The sequence below is a fragment of the Alternaria triticimaculans genome (assembly GCF_023758025.1).
Source record: "Alternaria triticimaculans strain BMP 0046 chromosome Unknown scaffold_11, whole genome shotgun sequence".
Classification (NCBI taxonomy): Eukaryota; Fungi; Ascomycota; class Dothideomycetes; order Pleosporales; family Pleosporaceae; genus Alternaria; species Alternaria triticimaculans.
The window spans coordinates 766943-780980 of NW_026055968.1; the positions used below are offsets into that span (position 1 = coordinate 766943).

The following is a 14038-nucleotide window of genomic DNA, read 5'->3' on the forward strand; positions in this document are numbered from 1 at the left end:
CTTTTCCCACAAGCGCAGTGTTATGATCCAAGTCTCCATGCATCTCCTAGCCAAAACTTCTACTTCGAACTCACCACAGCCCCAAGGCCTTTCCACCTCAATGTCGCACAACCCAGCAAAAAAAGAAACTCGACGTTGGCCAGACTCGAACTGACGCTCCCTAAGGAATTAGATTTCAAGTCTAACGCGATAACCACTCTAGAAACCCAGAATTAGTAAGCAATATGTGATATGGATAGAAGGGGAGCTTACCCGCCACAACGCCAGGATGATATTTGGTGATTGATGATGTCATTTTCAATTTTATAACTTATATAATGAGCAACTCAAGAGGGTGAAGGAGGATAATTGGGACGTAACATTTGGTTGTTTAGAGTTATTGTAGGGTGGAGTATGCGGTGTATTCGCAGCTACGTGTATGTGGTGTGATGGGTAGGTGCGTTGTGGAACGCGGAACAATGACGAGAGGTTATGTAAGGAGACGAAAATGGTAATGATATTATCGGAAAGGGATATCGGGGGTATAGCAAGGGATGTGCGATGTAATTATGATCATTAGATCTATAGCAATACCTCAACTTTGACTGCAAAAAGCTAAGACATTTTACCCCCGGTACGCCTAGATACCAAAGCCTGAAAGAAACGATGAAAACTTTCATCGTGTGAAATTCACTTGGTAACAAAATAACAACCTGAAGGCCATCAACCTCATACCTGGTTAAGACCCATATCCATATCCGTATCCAAATCCATAGCAAAGTCCATATCATCCCAGGGCATCGCATCAGTACCCTCCACAGCCGCCATACTAACACCAGTCGTCGTAATAGGAATAGTAGAGTCAAAGTCCGCGCTGCTCGTTGGGTTCTGGAAATCCTCTGGCAGTTGATCCCACGATGGGAATTGGAAGTCGTCGACAGTAGGCCCACCCGCGGTCAAACCGTCAACCATGGGCTGTTCGCTAGCACTGGATGTGAACGGCGCCAGATGCGCAGTCGAATCATCGAGCCAGTACCTCCTCTTCGGTAACCCAGCAGTCTTAATCGAGAAGCCGATCTCGCCTTGCTCGCCGCGACAAGTACCGGCTCCTGTGCACGCGAGTTCTGAGATGGGCTCACAGAAACCTAGTAAGTTGTCTGCGCTCGAAGTAGTCGTGATGGGAGCGTACGACGCTGGTGAGGTAGGCGATCCGGTTAGTCCTGGTACGCTGTAGGGTGTTTGACGACCCGAGGAAAGTTGTCGCGCATGTCCTTGAACGGCGCCTACCGAGCCGGATAGCGCGAATTCGTAAGATAGGGCACGCAAAGGATCGTTCTGCGACATCGAGGTGCAGGCGAAGTTGCTCACGTCGAAGCTTGGATCTAATGCGGAGCCGTAGTTGATACCGAGGTCTTCGAATATTTCGTGTTCTCCGTTGATGTCTATTTTGATGTCAGCCACAGGTTTGAGGCATCCAGAAATGGATTTACTTACTCTTTATTGGGGTTGTGCAGTTAATGCCATGTGCTTTTTTGAACAGATTCAACCATTCGGGGTTATCCGCAGATGTCTGGTTCCATGGATCATCGTCATCGTAGAGGATACGACGTGACTCTGCTTGCAAGACTTCGTCGGTCAAGTTTGCGGAACCATGCTTCGCGATGTGCTCTCGTGCGAAGCGGCCCAACTGCAGTGTGAGGATCTCCCAGCAGGTTGCGTTCGGGTTGTCAACGGGGGACTTGGAAGGAGAATAATCTTTGGGTGTCGTCAAGACGATGGGTCCAATAGTGGAGGGATCAGTGCCAGGTTGGTATGCTGCAGACACGTTGTTCGTGTAGTCGATGTCATCAACGTTGGGCAAAAGGTATTCAAGGTCCCTACTATCAACGGACAGATTAAGCTGCTGTTGAGAAGTCAGCCTATTGGGCGCAGTCCACATGTTCGCCACGGTGGTACGTACCTTGAGGCTCGCAGTGTTGGATGCTGAGAACGGGAATGGCGATTTGCTTTCGTTGGCGATGAGATAAGGTGGCATCGCGTTCGTGACATGGATAGCGACATGAGGGTCTAAGCCCCTGCATCCCTTCCAGTTCTTCATGTGTGCACCGTTGCGGAACTCTTTCGCCAAATGGTCGAGGCGGTCTTGCCACTTGTCAAAGTTCATCCCGCAAAATCCGCAACGAGATTTGATGTATTGCGCTTCAGACTTCCATGTGTCCATACTGGAGATCATCTTGCAACCGTGCATGAGTCGCAAGTGTTGTCGAAGATGGTCTTTCCGGTAGAATGTTCGGGATTCCGGGCCCTTCTCGTAACAGGCGGAGTGGTTGTGCGTGGCTAGATGGTCTTCGCTGGGATCTAGCTCATCGCAGTAGACGCATCTGGGCTTTCCGGTAGCTTTGTCGGCGACAATCTCACCAAGAGGTGCACATAACCACTTCTCCAGTGATAAGTGAAGACTTTTCTCGTGCCGTGACCTGTGAAGTGTCAGTTTGTTGTCATTTGCCATATTTGCCATATTTAACATCCGCATGGTATCCTAGTTGTAATGACCAAACATAAAAAAGGCCACTCGACGAGAACGTGGGATAGCGGAAGGACGACGATGCGACCAATCAGGCCTTGACTTGATGTTGAAGGAATTTGTCGGCTTCAGAGTGGCCATTGCCTCGCGAGAATGCAGGAACAAACTCACCAATCATATTTGGACTTGAATGTGTCAGTGCAGAACGTGCACTGGAAGATCCGTTGCCCTTCGTCAGGACCAGCCTTGGGCGCTCGGGTGGGAATGCGACGACGCCTTCGCCTTTCCTTGGACTTCAAGCTGTTCAACGAGCCCAGGGAGTGACGCGAACCATGCGAGTAAGCTGAGTTGTGAGATCCAAAAGAGCCAGACGACACGTTGGTAGGGCGGGTCTCCAATGAGGAGATAGAGGGTGCTCTGAACACAGAGAAGCTTCCGGTGCTATCATTAGAGATATCCTTGCGATAGCTACTACTCGAGCTCTCCGTTTGAGGCAGGTCGAAAGTCTCAACAGCGTGCGCGATAGCGTTCATCGGCGCAGGTTCGTTCTCAGGAGGAGAGTGCTTCCATCGTTCGAACGGATCTGTCGAGAGTTAACCGAAACATTCCTGCTGCTGAAGCACCGGCATTTGAGCCATTGTGCTAGTGTCTGGGTCCCTGTCTCTATCCTCTGAACGCCTGTCACCCACACGAAAAGTGATGAACTTTCCGGTGGAGGACGAAGCCAGAGTTTTGTGCGATCTTGTGAAACCAGACTCGGAATACGTACTCATGCTTTCCCAGGTCTTGCCTGCTGGGATGTTGATAGCTTCTGTTGATGGTCGAAGACTTGGCGAAGCGCTTCGCTTGGGCCGAGCCTTCTGCCTTCGCCTTGTGTTCGCCATCCAGTTGGAGATTTGGCCGACCGATAGGCCAGTCTGCTGCTTCAGGGTCTCCTTTTCTTCGTCGGTCGGGTATGGGTGTTCGATATGCATGAGCATCCAGTCTTTGAGCACCTTCACAGCCGCTCGTGGAAAGCGAGCAGCTGCAGCACCCTTCTTGGGACCTTCGTCATCCTCCCTTCCATCTTCGATCGGACCTAGGTGACCTAGCGATCGCATCTGCTTCTTACCAGTGAGTCCACCGACATGTCGAATGTCGTTCTCTGCCACGACGTCTAAGGTGTCCAGCGCAGTCCTCTGGCGCATACCTGGCATCCGCTCAGGGTTGCTGAAGCTGCATGGTCGAAACAAAGCGTTGCATGGCGAACATCCGGGTCGCTTGGAGCCATCGGCGTTGAAGATAAAGCATTCGAGAGATTTCGATCGACAGTACTCGCAAGGCTGGACAGCCTTTTGATAAGTCGGAATCCAGCTACTAAAGTTCGTATTGAACTCTGCACTTGCAGGTTGGATACTGTCGGAGTTCTCCAGCTCTCCAGATTTATCATCCAGTAAAGACCTAGTTGGTGTCAGAACCATACACGCAGAGTTTCGCAATTATGAACCACTATCCTTGCTATTCTGCAAGTATACAAGTATCATGACGGGGTATATGATTGGACGGGATACACGGGGCACTCACTTCTGGGGTAGTGCCGTCTCAGACACGCCGTAAGAAGCTTCTTGTGACACGTTGGGCATGCCTGTTTCGCCGAAATCGACAAAGTCTGCCATATCGAAGGCGGCACTAGGCGTCGCCATGATGGTGGCGCGTGGTCCGGCTTGCAAGATCAATCAATCGTTTTGGTTAATCGTATTGGTTGGTGCCAATGGCTCGTGAGGGGAAAGAAGGCAAATGCACGCCCTCCGTACGGATTTGACAATAAGGCGCAAGATGTCGTTGCGGAAGTATGGTTGCTAAGTATGACTGCTGGCTTGGACTCATCTTTAGGACCATGCCAAAGAAAGCACTGCACACTTTCTATAGACGCTAAACCGTATTCTGAAGGATGTCGAGTTGAAGGGCGCAGTCCGTGCGCGTGCAGGATACAGATTAGCCAGTCTTGAGCGGCCTAGTCATCCGATAGAGAACGCGTTCGTACCGCTGAGTCATTAGCATGACATCGCGGTGTTGGACACTCGATGCGGAGGCTGGAGGTAAACAATTGACCAGGACGTATGTACAAATTGATGGAAGTCGACGTCGTTTTAAAGTCTCCTACACAGTTTTGCGAGGATGTGAGACGTTGCGACAGTCCAACAATACAAAGACGCGAATATTACCGGGCTATTGAACCCCAGCAAAGCTGAAGCTGACATACCCCACATCGGTTCTGCGCGATGCACGAACATGGCGGAAGTCATCCTCTAGCTCTTGTGGCAGGTTTGCCATTGGTCGTCGAGGATCTAGAAGATAGCAGACCGTTTGGGCGCACTGCATGTTGGAATGGGGTGCCGCTCCAGGCTCGGAAGACTTTGCGGAGGATGCGAAATCGGCAACCGCAGCCGTCACGTATCGAAATATGCACGCCATGCAGCAAGCGGTCAACTGGCACCGTTCATCGGAGGTTTGCGAAGGTCGGCGAAAATTTGAACGTTGGGACCGAAGGATTGGCGGCTGTTCGGGAGGACTTGACCCGTCCAGTACGCGGAAGCTGTCGTCTTGAATAGGGCCCAGGCTGTAGAACGTGATAATAGTTGTGACCTGACGTCCAAGAAGCGCATGGAGTTTCTCGTTGTTCTCACGGATGAAAGAAGCTAGCTTTGGCAAGAGTGACGCGTGACGTCACGAAGCCTGCCGTGTTAGGGAGGCACCTACAGAATATAACAACAGAACATCTGCCAGGCTTAGTGGTCGGCAAACGCATCGAAGGGGCTCTTTTACTTTGAAGCTGTACATGACTTCTGGAGAAATCGTCTCACTCACTCACTCAAAGTACGGGTATTCCACGCACAGGTTTCTCCATGCCCTGGGTCACTCAGCCTACCTCGCGTGCCAGGAAGTCCAACCGATACGGAGCATCGACCGCCCATAGATCAGACACACATCGGAACGAGCTGAGAGTAGAACTGACGGTGAGTCGACATCGCTTAATGCTTAACAACTCAAGCAAATCGCGAATAGCGCATAGGTGACGCCCTAAAGCACCCAACCATCGGTCTCACGTTGCTTTTCAGGTACCACAACGATGCATATCACTCACATATCACGTCTCTGATAGCTTTGGATACGGAGCACACTTGCGCTGGTCCTGATCGGAGAGCATTGAGGGGTCGGACAAGGCTGGAAGCGAAGGCGGGGTAACCTGATGCGAAGATCGAGTACTGACATGTGCCACGCAGACACATCCATGGATTCACGATCAAGGCTGTCCTCCATCACCATAAGACGGTGAAGCATATTAGTCGACATGTGCCTAGCTTCCGATGGACTCCTCGGACTCTGGACTGTTATATGTAGACAGTCTTGGCATAGCGCGAGGTTGGGTGTCGAGCGGACCTTAGCGATTCTGCCAACTCATAACGCATCCGCACGTCTGTCCAATACATCAATCCGCCCATAAGCTGCCCGAAGCTAGCCAGTCCCCGTCACTGGCATCCACATTGCTCGTCATGTAACATGTCACTTGTCACCGCCTGTGCCTGATTACCCAAGCGCGAGCATCCGCCTAGGGCTTGTTTTAAACCGACGATACTCCATACCGCAGCCTCACTCTGCCTCTGCAGCGAGCTCCGAGGCAGCTTCTTAACGTGTACGGCCCACTCTGGACCGACGATGATTAGCAGTGGCTCACCAATTTGCTACCCACGAAATGGATGCAGCTCCCAACTGTGCCATCTGCAATGCGCCGCCGTATCCTGAATGCTCCTGCGAGTCGGAGCGGCTACAAATAGCCGTCAAGCAGGCTGAGGCGCGTGCTATGGAAGATCGCATGGCTGAGATACGGTATGATCCAGATCCGCTCCTTGAAGTACGTGCTGACCATGTGTAGAGACTGGGTAATCAACAATGCGCGCCAGCATATCCTCAACGCATTCGAAAGATTGACCTCGACACGCAAGCAAGCGCACTCATCATACCTAGCCTCCCTCCCGAACTACGAGGTCTACATGCGATACTCTGGCCACCCGCCGATACACCCCATGTACGTTGCGACGTTGCAGACACAGATCGCAGAGGCGCACGCGGAACTCAAGCGCGGTATCGACGCCGACTGGCGCGCATCGGTGCTGCGATATCCAGAAGTGCTGGACTACTTCTACAGCCTTGTCGAGCTCAGACTGCCGGACGATCGCTCTCGAGAAGTCGTTGAACCACCCTTCGCCGCGGCAGGCTACGCGGATGTAGGGTATGGAGTCAAACAGAAGAAGAAGAAGCGACGGGAGAGGGAGGGATCAGTGCCGCAGCAACACATGGCTCTCAGAGTGATGCGTGGAGTGCCACCTCCTGCTGTGCCGACTCCGCCAATCCACCACAACGGGTCGTATCCTCGGCCGCCCGATCCCTACGGATACTAAATCGCTGGACGTCTACTTTCTTTCCGTTTGTTTTTTATGCTCACTTCAGAACGTCCTGTCACGTTCACTGGAACGGGTGGTGGTGGGTAGTACTGCTGTTGCAGGCATAAGAAGCCTTCGAAGCAATGAAAAAATAAGGAGTGGCACAGACATACTGTCACATGTACTGGTGCTATTGAATTCGGTCGCGTTTCTGGTATTGCGACCGCTCTATATTCACAAGCGAAATCAAGCATAGCGAGGAGTGTTCTTTCATAGGAGTTTCATTCACAGCGGGTACTATCAGATCTTCAACATGTCCCTGAGCCTAAATCTACTCCTATAGCCTTTTCGAATACAATCAAAGTTCGATGATTCTTTAGTATGATGTTGGGCGATAGCGGATGGCACATCCATGGATGCCTCAGGCACCTTCCGCTACGTAAGTCCGTGCACCCATGGTTTGGAAAGTCGCGACTTGAGCTTGTAGAAATCCTTAGACACATCACCACCAACCTGACCACACAAATTCCGCACGGTACCACGCGATTTACTGAGTAACTTGACTGCCGCCTGATTCTGAACAATCGACCGACACATACACGCGATCGCAAACGGCGTATTTGACCGAGTCGCCCATCATGAGCGGAAAAGCAGGCGCATACGGAACGTCTGGCGGCGGTGACACAGACTTCAGGAAAACATGGGATCGCGACGAGATGGCGCAGCGGGCGAAGGACAGGGAGGCAAAAGATCGTGAAGAGGGCAAAGAGCGATATGAGGCCAAGCTGGCGGGCAAGACGTACAGGCGGAGAGCGTCCACTCCGGATGATCTGAAGCAGACCGAGGCTAGATCGGAGCGCATAGACTGGAGCAAGATGATCGGAAAGCAAACCCTCACATCAGCAGCAGCCGCTGTTGGCAAGAGGGGACGTGGTGCGGGCGCATACTGTCAAGCCTGCGACCTTACATTCAAGTACGTTTCTATCGTCGCAAACCTGTAATCTATGAACTATGCTAACAGCCATCAGAGACAACATCCAGTACGTCGAGCATCTGAATAGCAAGCAGCATTTGGTCGCAACAGGCCAGTCGGGCGAGGTCCACCGCGCGACAGTCCACGAAGTACGGGAACGCCTGCGATATCTCAAGCGCAAACGAGACGAGGACAAATTTATGGAGGTGACGGATCTGGATGCGAGGTTGGCCATGACCAAAGAGCAACTGGAGAAGGACGCCGAGGAGAAGAGGCGGCTGCGCAATGAGAAGCGCAGGGCGAAGAAGAAGACGGACGCGACTGCTATGGAGTGGAAGGTCGAGGGCGATGGCATCATCCGCTGAACACCATGGGCTCTCCATCCTCATACTACACTTTGGCACGGAGACCGATAAATGCGCACATGGGGGTCTACTATAGCCTACGTCGGGCTGGTCTCTTGGAACGCTCAGGTTGCATCGTCTTCGGAGCTTGTAAGAAACCGCCTTGCCCAGCCCTGGCGAACTACGTGCACCACTAGGCACAGTTGTCTTCCGCCGATCTTGCGGACCTTTCATGTTAAGATTCGGTCATCATGCAACGTTGTCTTCCGCCGAGCTTTCGCTCATCAGGCATCCAACCTTCATGACACGGAGCTCCGGGCGAAACGGTTCGGGGCTTAGGCGCACGACATCGCGGACGGCATACCCCACATATCGGCATGCATCGCCCCTCCCAGCACGCCCGGCGTAATACATCAACCTGCTGATTTCTAATCCCAACACCGAGTTGCGAGATTAGCCATAGCACCATAAATGAACACCGTTTCTCTCAAAAGCACTTCTTAGTCCTGCATCAGTTAAGCTTCACACTTGGCGTTTCTAGTTGTATTCCCCGCATCCCGCGTTCTCAGCCGCATCATCACCTAGCGTTGACATCATCTTCGACAGTCTTCATTGCCCGCTATGGCTCAAGTCAATGGAAATGCGCCCAAGATCACGCTGTACACTAATCATCGCTGTCCTTGGGCACATCGAGCTCATGTTGTGCTGAAGGAGTTGGGGCTTCCATATGAGGAGGTTATCATTGATTTGGGTAAACCAAGGGAGCCGTGGTATCTTGAGATTAACCCTGTAAGTTCAGACTTGCTTCCAACTCGTGAACCAGTACTAACAGCTCCAAGCGCGGCCTCGTCCCCGCCATCAACTTCAATGGCGAAATCATCACAGAGTCTGGCGTCGTCGCAACGTTCCTGGCAGATGCGTACCCCTCACATGTTCTCCCCGCATCTGGCACCCCAGAAGCAGCTCTGACCCGAGCAAGAATCAGCTTCTTCGTCGATACCTGGTTTAGCAAGGCCGGGAGCTTCTTCTACAAGATCCTGATGTGCGACTCCAAGGAGGAGCAAGCGAAGATGAGCCAGGAATTCGTGGATGTTGTTACCAAGGAGATCGAGCCGCTACTGAAGGACGCGAAGCCATTCTTTGGAGGTAGCCAGAAGGTCACGTTGGCTGAGGTAAGTACATTGTCAGACGATTACGAGCGACGCTAACACACTGCAGGCTCTGACGGCACCTTTCATTATCCGCACATACGCCATGGCCAAGCATGAACTGCTTCCGAAATCCATCATCTCTGACCTCGATGCACTGCCCAACTTCTCCAAGTGGGCCGCTGAGGTCAACAAGCAGGAGAGTGTGACGTACATCTGGGACGAAGAGGCGGTCATCGATGGGACAAGGAAGAGAATTGAGAGCCAGAAGGCAGCTCCCAAGTGAGCTTTACACGATAGCAATCCACAAGACACGGGATGACCATAGCAAGATTGTAATTACGCACAAAAGATGCAGCTATCTACCTATCTACACCTTTGAGTATGATGTTTGCCAGACCGCGTGATATTGCTCATGCAGGGATGCTTGCCTGATGCTATGTATTTTCTTTCTGGTGAAAAACGAATAAGGGAAAACAACGCCGAAGAGCGACACCGAAGCGCCAATAGCGCGCCTGACAAGTCAAAAAGCCTAGCTGAATGCAAATCGCTTAACGAGTGCGCCTTGATAACTTTGAAATGAAGAAGCCAGGCTAGATGCAGGTTGCTTAACGAGTGTGCCGACGATGCGCGCTGGAAAAGCTACGAGACGTCATGGGCTGACGGAAAAGGAAAGCACCACCGGCGGTATTTTAGTCATCGATATCGCGAGGAAGGTGGGGAACACCGCTCCTAGAACCTCGAACCACAACGCGTCCGCTTCGTCGGTGGCATCGTCTTGTCTCCAGTGCAGAGCGACAACAACATCTCCGCCGCTCTTACATCATCGCGATTATGGTCGTCGTCGCCACCGGACACCTCTGAGCCGTGCGCGCTGTCCACCGTGGTGGCTGTATCGGGACGAGTGACGCGGTCGTCATAAGAGACTTTCGAATGTGTCCGTTTCGCTCGAAAGCCTTCAACGTGGTACTCGTATGGAGCCGACGTTGGCGTGAGTAACCCCGGAGGCGCCTGGAAGCTGATAGGCGAGCCCAAGAGGGAAGAGCCGATTGTGCGTGGCGACCATGGAGATTGGGAGCGGTTGATGGGCGTGAACTGAGTGCGAGGAGACACTTCAGGCGAGCAGAGATACTTGCCATGGCGACTAGTGTCAGTCCCATACCCGCTCTCGATATCGGTCGGTCGCGCGCGCCGTTGCATGACCAGCTTCTCCTTGCGCAAGGGCGGCTCGCAGTGCATCTTCGGTGTCTCGATCAGCGACGATGCGTCGGGCTTGGGAACAGCATACGCAGGACCAAGCTTTGCGAAACGAACCGTTTCTTGCGCGCAGAACTGCACAATGGTCGGGTCAATGAGAAATTTCGCAAAGCATGGGTCCTTCGGATGCAGACACTCGGAAGGAAAGTCGTTGCCGAATACCGGGGTGAGTGCCCATCGAATGTCGTAGCAGAATGTCGCTGCTATAGCTTTGGCTGCATGGTATGGCATCCAATAGCCTGCAAGAAGTCAGTACCCGTCTCCGTATGACTGCTATTACAACTGACCTTGGCAGACTAGAGCCCCACCGGTGATACTGTAGCTGATGTCCTTCAGTCCAGGGTTCTCTCTCAACGCCTTGGCCGGTATCGTCTGCACCAGTCAGTCTCCTCTTCATCTATTGGGCTAATCAGGAACCTACCTTTGAATACTTCAACGACTTGAAGAAAGGCGTCATGCGAACGAGACCGACATTGTAGTCCCAGACAACAGTGTACTCTTTCTCGTCGTCTGGTCTCTTGTACGTGTACTGGAACACTAATCCCAAGTCAGCATCAAGCTAGCAGGAGGATGATGAAGAGAACATACTTTCAAAAGCTTCTCGTCCAGTCTTTTCATGGAAGGCCTTCTTGTCACTGTTGTACGGGATGTGCCTTACACCTTTCCTGGATATCTCTCCCAAAGGATAGATTTGGAACCGGCGATGCTGGTGCAATAGTTCATGGTCTTCACCGGCCTCGTGTGGTGGGAAGTTGACGTTACCGACGGTTCTGTTGCCTTCTGAAAAGATTGGAGCGTCCTTCGGAATCTTTTGTCGTCTTGGCTCTGAGACTGCAGCCACTGGATATGGAGCTGGCGTCGGCGAGTTCGAACTGCGGTGGTCGTCGCGGCCACCGCAGATAGGGTTCAGCATTTGCGATATCTTCATCATAACGATAGCTTGCGAACCTTGCGGTTGATGAGACGAAGACTGTTGGTGCAGGTACTTTTCGAAAGGTACCGGTACTTGGCAGAAACGGTGGACTTGAAGACGCAAAGACCAGGTGGGAAAGCGAGACTAAGCTGCCGTGGAACGGAAAGATCGACTTGGAGTGGAGAGGGTTTGGGTGGCAGCGACGGGAAGAAGAGGCTGACGTCTTTTTCGTTTGCGAAATGCTCACGAGGACGAAATGAGCACCGTATACCTCCGGCCAGTACGGACGTGGATCGGAGGCTACCAGACGCTTGCGACAAATCTTCTTTCAATTAGCAGACGGCACCAGATACAACTGACTGTCATTGCGACGTACGTACTGAGTTCGACCGAAGAGGACCTGGGCGGCGACGCGCTTGATGGGGTAGATGATGGCGAGGAGACGTGCGCTACACGTTGGTGATGACCCAATACGACAGCAGTGGCTCCGCCCAACAAACGGAATGATCCCGTGGCGATTGGATGGACCTCGTGTGGTATCCAACGGACACTTTGCTCGGCTATCGCAACAGTACCAGTCGACCAGTCACTTTGACAGCGAAGTCAGCAAGTGTCAAGAAGAGGCGATCGTGCAGATGCTGTCGACCAAGATGAGATGCAAGTCTTACCAAGAGTAGGGAAACGAACCAGGTTATCCTCTCGGGAGAGCTTTCGGCTAATGTCACTAAGGAGGACGGTATCCTGGGGCAAGGTACTTGTGCTGTACACGGCTTCTTAACGGGTCAACTCATGCCTTCACTTCGGCCCGCTAGTTGCTCAGTCCTGGCGACGCACTTCGCCAAAGCTTGTCCAAGCGCCTTGCAGACTACGTCCGGTGTGTAAGTGGACCAGCGTCCACACTACATGGCTTGCCAGGTTACGACGTGGTGGATCCATTCATTGGACCAAACGGCCGTTGCCGAAAGCAAGTGCTGGGATCTGAACAATGCGATAGTGAAAGAGGGATCGAGGGGATAGCGTCGTACGGCATCAAACACAACATCCGCCCTGAACCCTGCATCTGCACCAGGACATACATGAGTTCCTTTGTCGAGAGGACATATGCGCCGACCAAAACATTTCCAATGAGCTCGCGGACGTGCGAGCTGGCAGCGCTGAGCAGCTCAGCAACTCTTCAGCCACCGGCGGTATCAGCGGAGGACGTGGCATTTTGTGCTTCCTGATTGGCACCTATACATATCTCCAGACGGAACATGGCTTGTGGGAGGCTAGTCCATCGCTACGTCCATACCAGCGGTATCCGCTGCTGAAGGTACCTGGCGATTGTACCACCACGCCGCATGTACCTGGTCAGTCCGTACGAGTGGCATGCTCAGACTGGAATTGTTCCCGTGCAATCCTTCTGAGAACACCAGATTATTCTGGCATACTCCCTGTCGGCCTGGCATGAAAGAACCGGATCGGTGCAATGTTTACCTGCAGCGTCCCGTGGAAGTACGGCGCACGTCCCTCCTACCTTTCGTTGCAAACGTGGCCCAATTCCTCACGTATCTCGGATATCTGCACAATTGCAACTCCGTTGGAACCTGTCATTGGTGCACACACTGTCGGTGTGTGTTCAGCCTTGCTCCCGTTGGCGATACTCGAGATACGGTATACAGCATAGACACTGCTGGCTTGTCTCTGCAACAACAATCTGTCTACCGTCAAACATTGCAGGCTGAATGCAATTTCTGGATCAGACATATCTTTCTCTTCGTAGTGAGACATGGCGCGCTCTAATGCAAGCCCTTTCACTTGCCTGCGACGCGAAGTCATTCACAGTGGACTCTCGACGGGCCCTTGCCTCACCGGACCTTTTCAAACAAGTCGCGTTGTCACGTTCGCTTTGACATACAGTCGGATTGATTGCAGGCCTGCTCACGAAGAAAGGCGGTGTTCATGTCTCAGTACAGACCGCTCAAAGAAGACGAAAGCCAGGTTGCTGCACCAGCTGTCGCGGCCCGTGACCACGGCTTGATGAGAGTCGTCTCCAGGGCTCTTGTGTATTTTTTCGTTTTATTTCCTGGCGAATTGGTGCCGTTCTGCAGAGCAGCTTGGATACTTACAGCCTTACCCGCTGTCACTGTGCGTGGCCGGCGGTGGGAGATTCGAACAACTCACACTGCCTTCCGGTCAAAGAAGAGTGACTTCGTAAGATCCTAAGCGGACTCGCTCGAGCTCATTGCGCTGATTGGGCCAAGGATCAATGCATTATGAGGATGATGGTCATTCGCATGGCGCTCAGATGGGGAGGAGATGGGCGCTTGCTATCGATCATTGTGCATGTGCCCAGACTCTTTCCGCTTCCGCTGGTTACACAGAAGCCGTCACAGTGGAATGACAGTCGGCTCGAATTACCTCGATCAGCCAGGTTCATTCAGGGTGAAACTGCTGTGCGGCGAGCCCAAGTTGGAATTGAGCGGCGAACATCAGCAGG

General features: G+C 52.6%; 5 protein-coding genes and 1 non-coding gene across 6 annotated transcripts; 3 read left to right on the forward strand and 3 right to left on the reverse strand.

The window, feature by feature from the left end:
- Window positions 1-130: 130 nt before the first annotated feature.
- Window positions 131-208, reverse strand: J4E78_007410. The gene has a single exon. It is a non-coding gene; the product is annotated as a tRNA-Ser (tRNA).
- Window positions 209-708: 500 nt separating this feature from the next.
- J4E78_007411 (uncharacterized protein) lies at window positions 709-4185 on the reverse strand (the record flags this gene model as incomplete). The annotated part of the gene is made up of 6 exons (XM_049368017.1): window positions 709-1421; window positions 1474-1882; window positions 1940-2456; window positions 2675-3086; window positions 3273-3943; window positions 4067-4185. The coding sequence occupies 6 exons, from the start codon at window positions 4183-4185 to the stop codon at window positions 709-711; spliced, it is 2841 nt and encodes a 946-aa protein (XP_049220338.1).
- A 2051-nt stretch (window positions 4186-6236) lies between these two features.
- Window positions 6237-6942, forward strand: J4E78_007412 (uncharacterized protein; the record flags this gene model as incomplete). Its single annotated transcript, XM_049368018.1, has 2 exons — window positions 6237-6370; window positions 6417-6942. 2 exons carry the CDS (start codon window positions 6237-6239, stop codon window positions 6940-6942), a joined length of 660 nt encoding a protein of 219 aa, XP_049220339.1.
- A 620-nt stretch (window positions 6943-7562) lies between these two features.
- J4E78_007413 (uncharacterized protein) lies at window positions 7563-8262 on the forward strand (the record flags this gene model as incomplete). Its single annotated transcript, XM_049368019.1, has 2 exons — window positions 7563-7897; window positions 7953-8262. The coding sequence occupies 2 exons, from the start codon at window positions 7563-7565 to the stop codon at window positions 8260-8262; spliced, it is 645 nt and encodes a 214-aa protein (XP_049220340.1).
- Window positions 8263-8862: 600 nt separating this feature from the next.
- J4E78_007414 (uncharacterized protein) lies at window positions 8863-9675 on the forward strand (the record flags this gene model as incomplete). Its single annotated transcript, XM_049368020.1, has 3 exons — window positions 8863-9030; window positions 9081-9413; window positions 9460-9675. 3 exons carry the CDS (start codon window positions 8863-8865, stop codon window positions 9673-9675), a joined length of 717 nt encoding a protein of 238 aa, XP_049220341.1.
- Window positions 9676-10121: 446 nt separating this feature from the next.
- On the reverse strand, window positions 10122-11577 carry J4E78_007415 (uncharacterized protein; the record flags this gene model as incomplete). Its single annotated transcript, XM_049368021.1, has 4 exons — window positions 10122-10885; window positions 10934-11018; window positions 11068-11183; window positions 11235-11577. The coding sequence occupies 4 exons, from the start codon at window positions 11575-11577 to the stop codon at window positions 10122-10124; spliced, it is 1308 nt and encodes a 435-aa protein (XP_049220342.1).
- Between the last annotated feature and the right edge of the window lie 2461 nt (window positions 11578-14038).